This window comes from Rhinichthys klamathensis, unplaced genomic scaffold (assembly GCF_029890125.1).
Source record: "Rhinichthys klamathensis goyatoka isolate OS25496 unplaced genomic scaffold, OSU_Roscu_1.1 h1tg000270l_1, whole genome shotgun sequence".
Lineage (NCBI taxonomy): Eukaryota > Metazoa > Chordata > Actinopteri > Cypriniformes > Leuciscidae > Rhinichthys > Rhinichthys klamathensis.
In genome coordinates, this window is record NW_026606790.1 from 1,876,155 (window position 1) to 1,888,939 (window position 12,785).

The 12,785-nt window shown below is 36.2% G+C and overlaps 2 protein-coding genes and 3 non-coding genes across 5 annotated transcripts in view; all 5 read left to right on the forward strand.

The window, feature by feature from the left end:
• Positions 1 to 7,256, forward strand: part of rpl17 (ribosomal protein L17) — a 138,882-nt gene extending 131,626 nt beyond the window's left edge. The window contains exons 2-7 of the mRNA XM_056268237.1: positions 4,401 to 4,446; positions 4,523 to 4,563; positions 5,789 to 5,923; positions 6,548 to 6,646; positions 6,802 to 6,993; positions 7,180 to 7,256. Of these exons, the coding sequence (XP_056124212.1) occupies positions 4,407 to 4,446; positions 4,523 to 4,563; positions 5,789 to 5,923; positions 6,548 to 6,646; positions 6,802 to 6,993; positions 7,180 to 7,227 (555 nt within the window). The 5' untranslated portion in view covers positions 4,401 to 4,406 and the 3' untranslated portion in view covers positions 7,228 to 7,256. The remainder of the gene's footprint in view (positions 1 to 4,400; positions 4,447 to 4,522; positions 4,564 to 5,788; positions 5,924 to 6,547; positions 6,647 to 6,801; positions 6,994 to 7,179) is intronic.
• LOC130102311 (small nucleolar RNA SNORD58) lies at positions 5,641 to 5,708 on the forward strand. Its single transcript, XR_008809185.1, has one exon. It is a non-coding gene; the product is annotated as a small nucleolar RNA SNORD58 (small nucleolar RNA).
• LOC130102309 (small nucleolar RNA SNORD58) lies at positions 5,960 to 6,026 on the forward strand. The gene has a single exon (XR_008809182.1). It is a non-coding gene; the product is annotated as a small nucleolar RNA SNORD58 (small nucleolar RNA).
• Positions 7,037 to 7,101, forward strand: LOC130102310 (small nucleolar RNA SNORD58). The gene has a single exon (XR_008809184.1). It is a non-coding gene; the product is annotated as a small nucleolar RNA SNORD58 (small nucleolar RNA).
• A 1,820-nt stretch (positions 7,257 to 9,076) lies between the features above and the next one.
• On the forward strand, positions 9,077 to 12,036 carry nkx6.1 (NK6 homeobox 1). The gene is made up of 3 exons (XM_056268232.1): positions 9,077 to 10,387; positions 10,550 to 10,722; positions 11,426 to 12,036. Exons 1-3 carry the CDS (start codon positions 9,847 to 9,849, stop codon positions 11,669 to 11,671), a joined length of 960 nt encoding a protein of 319 aa, XP_056124207.1. The 5' UTR covers positions 9,077 to 9,846; the 3' UTR covers positions 11,672 to 12,036.
• Positions 12,037 to 12,785: the final 749 nt, after the last annotated feature.

Consider the following 12,785-nt stretch of genomic DNA (forward strand, 5'->3'; position numbering starts at 1 on the left):
GTTTATTCATTTAATTTTTGGGGGGTGAAAGGGCCTTTACATTTGCCAAAAATATAACTGTTTTATTAAAAATCAAACAAGTTAGCCCAGCCCAATTGAGAAAAAGTAACGCAAACGTAACGTACCGCATTACTTTCCATAAAAAGTAACCAAGTACTGCAATTAGTTACTTTTTTACGCATTACTTTTAAAAGTAACTTTCCCCAACACTGACATCAACAGCACCTTATGGAACTGTCCATCTAAATCACTAAATAAAACTCTCTTGCGTCTGCACACAAATATGTCAGTTTTATTTGTTCATTTTATTTTATTTTTACAGTTTTTCTTTTTTTATGATTGTATATTATAAGTTAGAATCCTGGGCAATTGCACTTAAATTGTCAACAACAACAAAAAACCTCAGAAGAAGGACACATTTCTTTCATTTTTTCCATGTTATAGTTTTGACAGGTGGCATAAGTTCACCACCCAGTGTAAAAAGCCCAATGACAAGTCCAATCCTCGGATGCACTACCTCTATGGAAAGTAGAACCTGTTTCAGATTGGGCCTAAATTGAATCAGCAAAATAAAGAGCCATCAATGGAATGGAAGAATAATCAAGATATTTCAGGAGATGTGATTAGAATGGATTGTGCAATTCTTAGAAACTCCTACCTGACAAAGACAAAATGTATTAGATTATAGAAGGTTTCTCTGGAAATATATTTAGGCACAGGAGCATGCAAGAAAAATGCTTGGGCAATAAGAACAAGGTGCAATGAGGATATGAGCAAGCAGAAAGTAATGCAACGTCACCATCATTCAGATGTCCAATATATAGTGAAATACTATAGAGAAAAATAAGATATTTTATGAGCTCAGCATATGAAAGGCTTAATAACAGGGCAGGTTTAATGGATCAATATATTGTTGTCGCACTGAACAAGACTGTGCAAGGCTAACAAATCTGCTGTAATGTAATGCTGGGTACAAGTTGACCAGTCGCAGCATTAACATCATCCTGAAGTGCTCTGGAGTTGTTCTCAAGGGGCGTCGTAATTTAACCTGCATGTGAGCTTCAGCAGATTTCCGAGCATGGATACAAGAGAATCGGTTCGATACTGCGGAGTGAGAGGCTGGGTATAGGCCTATGCGAGCGTTACCTCCGTGCCGGTGAGGGTCAGCAAAAACATAAGCATCTTAATGGGAACAACATGAAATTCTACAATGTGTAGGCCTGCGCCACTGACAGACCGTTGAGATCCACCATCTCTCACCCTGAGAACAAACGCGCTGCATTAAGGAGTGGAGACAGTTGTCTGACTGATGAAGCCGTACACCATAGATTGCAGTATTCATTTCACACACTGAGGGAAAAGTGATGGCATTATTCCTCTTGACAGGAAATATGGTTGCAAAATTGAGTTTTTGACTGTGGCTACACGTTTCATAAAGGTTTGCTGAATTCTTGCCCAGTGCTTTGTGCCAAATAAACGCTTTGACTGATGCAGTGGCTGCCGCATATAGTCTCATTTTCCAAAAGAGTAGCCAACTTATGACAATGGGCAGTTTCATCATGAGATAAATTAACAATTGTAGCCTACATCTTAGCACATTTGTAGGCTACTTATTTGTACCGTTAAAACAACAGCTGTCTTGCATATTTATTTCTCAAATAAAGCCTTTTATCAATAGAATAAATGTTAATGATGATCTAATGCAGAAATGCTCTGATTAAATGCTCTAAAATGTTGTATTGTATTTATTTGTATATAAAGGAGTAGTAGGCTATACTGGAAAATACAATTGGAAATAAAGTGTCATGTTGAAGTCTTCAATATATAAAACATGAACAGGTGTTCTGACAATATGCTAGGATGTACACTATATTGCATGGTTTGAAGGGTATAGGATTAGGGTTTGAAGCTTTGTTAAGCCTTATATCCTATCACACCACACAATGCAGCACATTTAGACGAGATATTATTTTATGCGCTACTACAATTTTTCAACCCATTTCACACTATTACATCTGGCATCTTCTTTTGTATAAAAAAAGCATGCTACCTATGTTTTGGACAGGTCTGACTGAAAAAATGACTGTTTTAACTTTTAAGTAGCCGCACATTCAGAGCTGCAGCACAACGCGTCAGAACTCCGGCACACAAGTTTATAGCGTTCGTAATGGTGTCCTGTGCTGCCATCTAGCAGGGACAGAAGGGTAAACACTTCAACAGTTCAACAGTTTAATACTATCTTAATAGGGTTATCCCCTATACATTTATGTTTATTGTTATTCAATAGTTCAACCATTTTATATAGACTATTCATACATTTGAAAATTAGGCTACATAGATACCGGTATTGTATATTTCTTTGTTATTTTGAAGATTTTTATTTTTCAAGAATCCTAGTCCAAAGACAGTGCTCTGGTAGCTCTAAAAACTTTTTTATATTTTTTTATTTCAAAGGCAATTATCCTAAATGTTCATGTATAAAGATCCAATTTATGCTGTGAAACATTAATATCATATATGTGTAAAAATATTTAGTTCCTCTTATGTTGGCTTTACTGTTTTGTTAGATGTATTTTTTATCTAAATCAAATTATTTATTTGAATAATTTTTATTTTATTTTATTCAAATTATTTAGTAGTTTAATCTTATTTTTATTATTTATTTATTGTTTTACACACTTTTCTCTAAACTTTAAACTCTAAATTTACTCAAAAGGTTTGTGTTAGAGTTTTGAAAGAAAGCTTAAACCCAGACTGAAATGCATGTTTGAGCTGTTTTAACTGAAAGCAAATTACACTGATGGCATATCTTAAAATATGTGCCATTGCTTTGCCTTAAGATGCACACTAGTAATGTTTTTTTTCTAAGGCATGTTTTTAAAAGCTAAGGCCTAATCCTGGCTTAGGGAACCCGTTTGTAACTTTGATTTCAACAAAATACCTGTGAAACTTTCTGCATTTCATCATCATGCTTTTTTTGGTTTAATTAAAAAAAAAATCACCTTTCAAATACTTAATCTGGAACAATAAGGATGGTCTCTTCCTTTTTTCTTTTTTTTACTATTGGGGAATTTTTGGCAAAATATAATATTCCCACCATCAAGTGAATTTGCAACTGTGTTTGGCACCATAACATTTCTTCTGGAATATAGGCCTATTGTTTAAACAAAAAAATATTAGATTACCTCCCTCAAACAAAAAACAGCTCCCTTAACAAATAGGTTTCTCCTTTCATTGTAATAATTATAACAGATCAATAAGAGCCCTTCAAAAAAAACTGTTTCAGAACCATATTTAATTGCAATTTGGAGTGATGTTGACTGGGAACAAATCTGGTCTTTTGTCCAATTGCTATCAAATCACAAACAAGGTCAAAGAAGTATCTTTTGAACTCCTCCACAGATATGCTAAACTTTATTTAAGTTTTAAATTGAGACGAAAGCTGTAGCTTTTTGCAAGTAGGATGTTCTAGCAGGAGGGCATGTTTTGTAGTATTTAAAAAATAAGTGAAGCATTATACTGAGTAAATATTGCCCTTGAAAAACAAAATGTTTTTTTTTTACAAGCATGTGCACTCTTATAGGCCGAATATTGCACATACCTCCCCCTAGCAGTTGAACATTTGTATTGTAGCCTAATTGTATTGTTTGTTTTGATTTTTGATCAGTAAAAATTATTTATAAATTGTTAATAATTTTTATGAAGTAAAACATTTTAAAACATTTTTTTTGGGAAATGTATTATTTATTATTGTTTTTTAATGTAAGCCACTGGGCGGCGCTACCGCTTTCATCAGAGCGCTCGTTGCTACAGTTGACGTTCCACGAAGAAGCAAAAACGGATTTGTTCTCCCAGAATGCCTTTCACTTCCTCTTCCCTTCTGCGGCCCGAGAACGTAAGTGCCCATACGAATCCCACTGCAGCGATGTTCAAAATAATCCCTTTATATCAATGCCATCAAAGACTTTTGCGTTCAGATATCACAGCGACGTTTTTACTTATATTGTATTTAGCATTCTCAGAGAATATGACTTGTCGCCGAAGATAAAATCATATTATGTTGTGTTATGGGATAGATGATCGCCCGTGTTCTGCCATTTTCTAGTCTCGGACAGGGACTCTGTCTTTACATCAATGTAACTACATGTGCTTAAGAGCTTACGAATGGAAAATATGATTGGAGTGTAATATCATTAGATATTAATTAATTGTAGTCAGACAGCAATTTCTGTGTATGAATCGATGTATGTATCATGCGGTGGCCTTATTATTTCTAGTATCAGTGTGTTTTATTTTTTTGGACTGTCATTAACAGTTGCTTTTTTGTTTGTCGAGTTGGTATCTGGTTTCCGCCTGTTCTTCTTACTATATGGTGTGATTCGTTCTCTCCGTATAGATCTCTGAAAATGGTCCGCTACTCACTCGACCCAGAGAACCCGACTAAGTGTGAGTTGGTAGCTACTTTTTAGCCAAATGGCTGTGCAATATTGAACATGGGATTAATTGTGTGTGTATTCTACAGCATGCAAGTCGAGGGGCTCCAACCTTCGTGTTCACTTCAAGGTAAGACTTCATGTCACAAACAGAGTGATTCAAGACACTGACATTCATGATCTGTGTGGACCATCTTAAAGTACTGCTCACAGGTTGTATTGATAAATGCTACAGTGATCACCATATTCTTTAGTAACCTTAATAGGAGCATTTTCCCCATTCACTTCTCCATAGGAATGAGAATTTTTGCTTGTAACAACAAGATTAATCGCATTAATAACTTTGTATTGAAGTGTAAAGAATTTTTGAATTCCACTAAGTTTAAATAATTATGTGGGTACAAATGTTGGTTAATTGGCATTTATAAAAATGAAGTTCATTGCAAAATCAAAAGTTAATTAGAGGCAATGGCTGCATCTGAAATCGCATTTGGGTTATTTTGCCTACTTGTAGACTGCATCTGAAATCACATACTTCCCTACTATAAGGTGAAAAAAGTATGTCCAAATACATAGTAAGTTACTTCTAAAAAAAAATAAAAATAGGTAGAAAGTACCCGGGTGATATACTTTTGCCAAGATCCTGAAGTGTGCATATGATGGAGAGTTTATTATCCCATTAAGGCCATAGGAGAGGATTTATGAATGGCAGTGAAGTGACACAACTGACGCTGGTAGCTTGCATGATAATGACAGCATGGTGAATGTAGTATGCCCGGATTACATTCATACCGCACACAATCATACTATATAGAACATACTTTTTTAGTGGTGAAGTAATTACTTAATCAAAATAATACCTACTCAGGAGTATGTGATTTTGGACACAGCCTTACTCTTGAGTACTGTGAATTTGGATGTACTATTGTCACATGCTGTTTTTTGCCTACCATATAGGTGTGAAATATGCAATTTCAGATGCAGCCAGCCCTTGATATCTTTTGGTGTTCCTTTGTGATATCGGTGCAGTCTATTAATGCAAATGGCTACTTCATGATCATTAATGGTGTATTTCTTAATTTAAACAAAAGGTTAGAATGACCTATCATTAAATCTTGGCACTCGTACAAAAAATGAATGCAATTCTTACCTGTCAGTACTTTTCAGGCATGGAGTGCAACTGATTAGAATAGCAAATGCACTGTGGCTGCGATGATGACTACTTAGGACACCTTTTTATTAATCATGAAAAGAATCAAGTATATTCTGAGTAGCCACATTTGTAGTTTAAGTGCTGGTGGGCTGATTTACTTGAAGTGGACTTATTAATCAATGTCTTGCTGTTCCCCCCTCAGAACACCCGTGAGACCGCCCAGGCCATCAAAGGCATGCACATACGCAAGGCTAACAAGTACCTGAAGGATGTGATGGTGAAGCACCAGTGCGTTCCTTTCCGCCGTTACAATGGTGGTGTTGGCCGTTGTGCTCAGGTGAGGTTTTGTCCTTTCAAAACTATTCCATCCTTGTTGCAGTGATGACCATCTTAGGACACCTTTGGAGTTCACTATGAAAATTCAACTTATTCTGAGCAACATGTACAATAACGTTCAAAAGTTTGGGTTCTGTAAAAGTGTTTGAAAAGTCTTCTGCTTCAGGTTGCATTTATTTGATGCAGGTTGCATTTGTCAAATTGGTAATATTGTGAAATTACATCTTAAATAACTATTTCTATATATATAAACTTGTAATTTAAATCTGTGATGTCAAAGCTACATTTCCAGCATTAATCAGAAATCATGCTGATTTGATGCTCATACATTTAATGTTAAAAATGGTTGTGCTGCTAAATTTGTGGAAACAATGATTTATTTATTTTTCTTTAAATAGAAAGTTTTAAATGCTTTTCATAAATATATATATTTTTTATATATATTAAGTCTTTACTGTCACTTTTAGTATGGTCACTTTCACAAATATAATACATTCTTGCTGAATAAGTATTAATTTCTTTGAAAATCTTACTGACCCCAAACTTTAGAACAGTATTAGCTCAGTGTTTCAGTTTAAGATGACGTTTAAGCTTACAGGTGTTGTCGTTACTTTCCATTGTTTAGGCCAAGCAGCATAACTGGACTCAGGGACGTTGGCCCAAGAAAAGCGCAGAGTTCCTGCTCCACATGCTGAAGAATGCAGAAAGCAATGCTGAGCTCAAGGTAGGACCTTATGAACCAATACTCTAATACATTTTCAATTCAACTTAGAATTGGGCAGCATTGTGGCTTCAGTTTGACTAATTTGGCTTGCATGAATGCAGCTTTACCACTATTAGGGTGTTGGCTTTATTTCATCCCACATTGTGATCTTGTAGGGTTTGGATGTGGACTCTCTGGTGATTGAGCACATCCAGGTGAACAAGGCCCCAAAGATGCGTAGGCGTACTTACCGTGCCCATGGACGCATCAACCCCTACATGAGCTCCCCATGCCACATCGAAATGATCCTCACTGAGAAGGAACAGATCGTTCCCAAACCAGAGGAGGAGGTGTCTCAGAAGAAAAAGGTATGATTGTTAACGTTCTTCTGAAGTAAAGTAGTTCACTTGGCTGTAATGATGACCACTTAGGACACCTTTGGATTAATGATGAAAAGATGTACTTTTCTGAGCAGCCATTGTGCATTTAATGGAGTTGTGTGGAGTTCCTTGTTGTTGAATGCACATCAACTAATATTTGTTTTCTCTTTGCAGGTTTCTCAGAAGAAACTGAAGAAGCAGAAGCTTATGGCTCGGGAGTAAATGTAAATAAAGTCCAACGTTCGTACTACGCATTGACTCTGCTTATTTTCTTGTATATTCAGTTTTTTATTTTACTTTAAGGCATGATGCTCATGTCATTTTAAAAGGGGGGGGGGGGGGGGGGGGGGGAGATTGTCTAAGCAGTGTCAAACTGCTCAAATAGTCCACTAGTGCCAAACAGAAATATGTCTCTACTAAGCAAAACTTGGGTTATTTGACAGGCAGAACACTAGGATTTCCGACTATGGGCTTAATCAGAAGCCCAAAAATGTCAAAATAGTGGATCTATTTACTATTGTGTAATAAACAGTGCATTAAACAAAGACTTAATTCAATTTAAATCATTCTTCAGTGTGTATTGATTTGTGTACTTTTATCTTGTGAAGATCTTTGATCAAGATCTTTGAGTGTCCTTTGCCAAAAATATGTCTTGTGGTGATTGGCTTGGTTGTTGGTTAAGGAACAGAGTTTGATATGAAACCTTGATGGGGTTTAACTAGATAGTTAACATCCTTAAATGGTTAGATTTAATATTTTAGTTGTCAATCATTTAAATACTTGTCTAATCAGATGTTGACAAATTATGCACTCATCAAAATATGAAACCAGAATATGCATTTATGTAACGCAACTTATTGACAAAGTATTTATAGTTCGATTAAAATGAGTCTTGCCTCATTTATAAACCGTTTTGTGTTTTTGGCACGACCTCCGTGCACTACCAGAGGACATAACGCTAGGTTCAACATTAGAGGGCGCTGCAGCACCGCAAATCTTCCAGGCGAACAAAGGTGGCAAGAGATTTTCTCTTGAGAGACTCCGTTTAGGTTATGTAGTTCAATTCCTTGGTATTGAACTGCATTTTCTGGACTTAATTTTAAAACGTGAATTCCTCCTCTTGGGATTTTTGCTATTTGTGGGTTTATTATTAAAAAAATGCATAATTTAATAGAATTATGTATTCATATGCGTTAGTATATACATATTTGTAACTCCGTTTTATTTGTAACAGTAAATCTATGAATCTCATTTGTGTAGATATATTTTATGCAACATGCAAATATATGACAGGAATCATGAAGCAGGTAATTTTTAATGCAACAGCAGGGTTGCATTAGTTGCCACATCCCAGTATATGCTATTTCACTCTTTGACCACTAGATGCTGCAACACTTTGCAGTTTACATTAGGTTATAAACCTTAGATGGAGTAGGATAGCAGAGAAAAGGATACATCATCATGACACAAAAAATGTTTCTCTTTGGTTGTATTGCATAACTTAGGCTATTTAAATAATATTCTGTAACATTACAGCCTCTTTATCTTTAATGGACTTAGGCCTACTGATATTTTGTTAATTAGATTAATACAGCATGTGACTTTTATATATGCATAGAGATGTAGGCTACAGAACCTTTAAGACTGCAGCTGTGAGTTTCTAATATTTCACATGTATTCAGTTGGCGCTTAGTTTATTCAGATGAAACCAAATAATAGAGTAATATTTGCCAATAATTACAACTCCAATATCAATTTGAAAAAAAGAATAATAATATTGGCGGAAGGTTTTGATGAGAAGGTGGGAAATTCAGTAGTCTATAGCCTACCGGGTGGAGCTCAAAGTTATAGGCAAGGCAAGTTTATTTATATAGCACATTGATTTCATACACTATGGCAATTCAAAGTGATTTACACAAAGGAATGAAAATCATCACAAAATAAATGCAAGGAAAATTAAAACGGTTATAAAAGGGATTAAAATAGATAAATAATACAGTTATAAAATGAATTAAAAGAGTAAAAATATGATACTTGTCATCTGGCAAAACACCGGTGTATCTTAGTCAAATGATAGTGTTTATTCAAGCTTCATCCATCTGTGATTGTGCTGTGATTTATCGGAGTGTTTAAGCGCTGCATATCCACAGAGACGTTTAAGCTCATAAGATATCCCACTGCCTCACATGACCGGCACGCATGCAGATGTCCCTTTATTTAAGAAATAGATCTCAAATTGACTAAATTGATTTTGTCCCCTTTTTGTATTTAATAGTGGGTCGGATGGCAGCTCTTTTAATGTGCAAATGAGAACCAATGAGGACATACTCCTAAATTCAGTTCAGACAGAGGCACTCAGCTGACACGGAGCACGTCACTGACGGGCTCAGCCAATCACACCCCACCGAGCCCCTCTACTTTCCCAGGCACGCTCTCAAAGTTTTGACTTTTTGCAGCAAAAGACAGCAGGTTGATGAAAATGTTTTATTATCTTCCAGATCTTCATGTGAACTACCCAGAAAGACTCTCTTTTTATTTATAGATTTCAAAACACTCTATCTTTTAAAGGACGGCTCTCTGTTGTAGGCTATCATGCCATATTTGCAAGCTCTGAAAGAAGGGAATGGATTTTGCCAGAGGAGATGGGTTTGAAGCTTCAGTACATCTGACTGGGATTTTCTTTAGAGAAATAAATTTTTGTCTGAAGGCTTGAGATTGTGAGGTAGCCTATTTTGGTTTTTCTTTTCGGTAGGCTATTCTACGTTTGTGTTCACGTTTTTCTCCGGTCTCCACCGTCTTGCTTCTTGCGCAATATTTAGTTAAAGTTGTAGTTTCTTGGTTATGTTAGCGGTGGGGCAAATGGACGGGTCTCGCCAGAGCGCTTTCCTACTCAATACCCCACCTTTGGCTGCTTTACACAGTATGACCGAAATGAAGACACCCCTTTACCCAGCCTACCCGTTATCTTCCACTGGACCAGCATCCTCCACTTCACCGACAGCTACCTCACCGAATCCAGGTGGTATCCCCGTGTCGTCCCCGGGGATCAAAACATCCAGTGGACTTTCAGCTCTCGGATCACACCATCAGTGCGCGGTCGCCACCCCTCACGGAATAAACGACATCCTCAGTCGCCCGTCGATGGTCGCCGGAATGGCAGCGGCAGCGGCGGCATCTTCTCCCGCTGGGATCTTGTCCGGACTGCCCCGTTTCAGCAGCCTGAGTCCCCCGCCGCCTCCAGGGCTGTATTTCAGCCCCAGTGCCGTGGCGGTGGCTCGCTATCCGAAACCACTGACAGACCTGCCAGGCAGAACCCCGATATTCTGGCCTGGAGTCATGCAAAGCCCGCACTGGAGAGACGCCAGATTTGCATGTTCTCCACGTAAGTGCGCGATTCATTCGTGATAACTTTCTTGAAAGGCTGTTAGCGATTGATTTGGCTACTCATCCAAAATATTACTTCATAACAATAAGCACAGCTAATCATAATAGGGTGTAAAAAATAACAATAGCTGATTTTTATTTTTATTTTGCCCTCCTACAGATCAAAACTCAGTGCTCCTGGACAAAGATGGAAAAAGGAAACACACTCGACCAACGTTTTCCGGCCAGCAAATTTTTGCTCTGGAAAAAACATTCGAGCAAACGAAATATTTAGCTGGACCCGAGAGAGCGCGGTTGGCCTACTCTTTAGGAATGACAGAGAGCCAAGTCAAGGTAAGACAGTCCTAATAGTTTAGTTTAGCCTATATATGAGAGGGGAACACCTTGACTGACTTGATTATTCATTAATTCAATGTCTAGCTATTAAAAAAGAGAATTCAAGGTGGGATCGGCCTATTAAATGTGTTTATTCATACCTTCCTATATCTGTTAATTTATAACTTTTATACATAGGTCTACATCAATTTATTTCTCTAATGTAGGAATTTACATTTTAATGCAAAAAAAATATTTTCATAATATAGGCTAGCCTAGGCTATATTAAAGTTGTCTTAAAACAAATAATTTTGTATAAAATTGCAATGTGCACTACTGCAATTTTTTGTTGTTGCAATTATTGCAATAAAACAATTTAATTGAATAGGCCTACCTGAATGAATAATTTTATATCCGTTGATATAGGCTATTTGATTAAATATCTTAGCCTAGCCTATATTTTCCGATTGGAATATTCACTTGAAGTGAAATTAGGAGGTTAGGATACAGATATGCTATTTAAAGCTCTGTTCAAGTTATTTTTTTTAATGTAGCTATCAGCCTTTTCATGCAGGAAAAATCTGTTTAGTTTGACACTGAAAAATGTTTTTGGACGACATGCTATTATAATTCCCATTCGGTATGCTGATTTTTTGACGAAGATAGATAATAATTTCTGTGTGTATTAAAATTAGTTTTATCTCTTTTTTTTATTGTAAAGGTGTGGTTTCAAAACCGAAGAACAAAATGGAGAAAACGGCACGCGGCTGAAATGGCCACGGCTAAGAAAAAACAAGATTCAGAGACCGAAAGGCTGAAAGGGGCCTCGGAAAATGAAGACGACGACGACGACTACAACAAACCTTTAGACCCAAACTCGGACGATGAAAAAATAACGCAGTTACTGAAAAAACACAAACCAAACTCAGCTCTTATTATTCACACATCGGAAAACGAGAGCTCGTAAAGCGGAAGCGGGAGATGGGTTGTCAAATTCATCAAGAAGTGACAAAAATAATTCTGTAGGCTACTGTTTTTCACCAAGTTTGAGCTCTGGTTTAAGAGGAAGGATGCAAATCAGAGGAGTATGCACTATTGGTGGAGCTGAACGTGCATCAGTGTCTGCAATAGACACGTTTCAACTTAAAGACAACGGTACATTTTTGTAAATTAACAGCGTGAGTTGTATCGCATAGGAATTATATTACTGTGAATATTTATGTGTAAAATATTTTGAATAGTAAACATGGCAGAATTCGTTCACTTCGCCTCAGTTTAATTTTTGGTTTAGGCTTTGTGATTTGCATTTTCATATCATTAATTTGTATAGGTGCTCATCACCCTGAGTTATTTTATTTTTTTTGTCTATGGGTATAAGTTGCCTCTGCCCTTTGGTCCTTAAAAAATAATCAACCATGGAAATATAGAATACTTTTCAGAGTTTACCACTGATGGTTAAAGACATAAGCAACAGCCTCAATTGAGGCTCAGCCAAAAAAGGCCATAACAAGTGTAAATATAAACAAACACCTAACCATATATTTGTAATATAATGCTAGTGTTCGTCTCCCAATGTTAGAATGTTTCTTTAATTTTTTTCATGATTAATTTATGATATTTTAAGTTTGTAACAGTGTTTGAATCTGCAAAATGCGCCTTGCAGGTTGTGTATTGCACTTTTATTTAATAAAATGTTAAACGTATGGGATATTTTTTTCTTTCTGTTATTATCAAATCGAATTTAAATATTTTGTGAATAAACTACAACGAAGTTTTCAAGCATTAATACATATGCTGGCCGATTCATGATTAATTATTGAATCTTCGCTTCTAAGTTGTCTCACTTTTAGTGAGTTATTGACATGCCAACTCTTATTAAAATGTATTTTATATATAGTCCTATAAATATTTTGTATTATTATTCGTTATTCGACAATATCAACACAGTGATCTGTTTCATTTCAGTAATTAAATAAACCTGTTCTGTTATTGCTCTGTGTGAATACATTTAATTGATTTAAAGACAATTACTCCGAACTCTTACATAATTTACTTGATTTTCGATATATTTTCGTTCATTG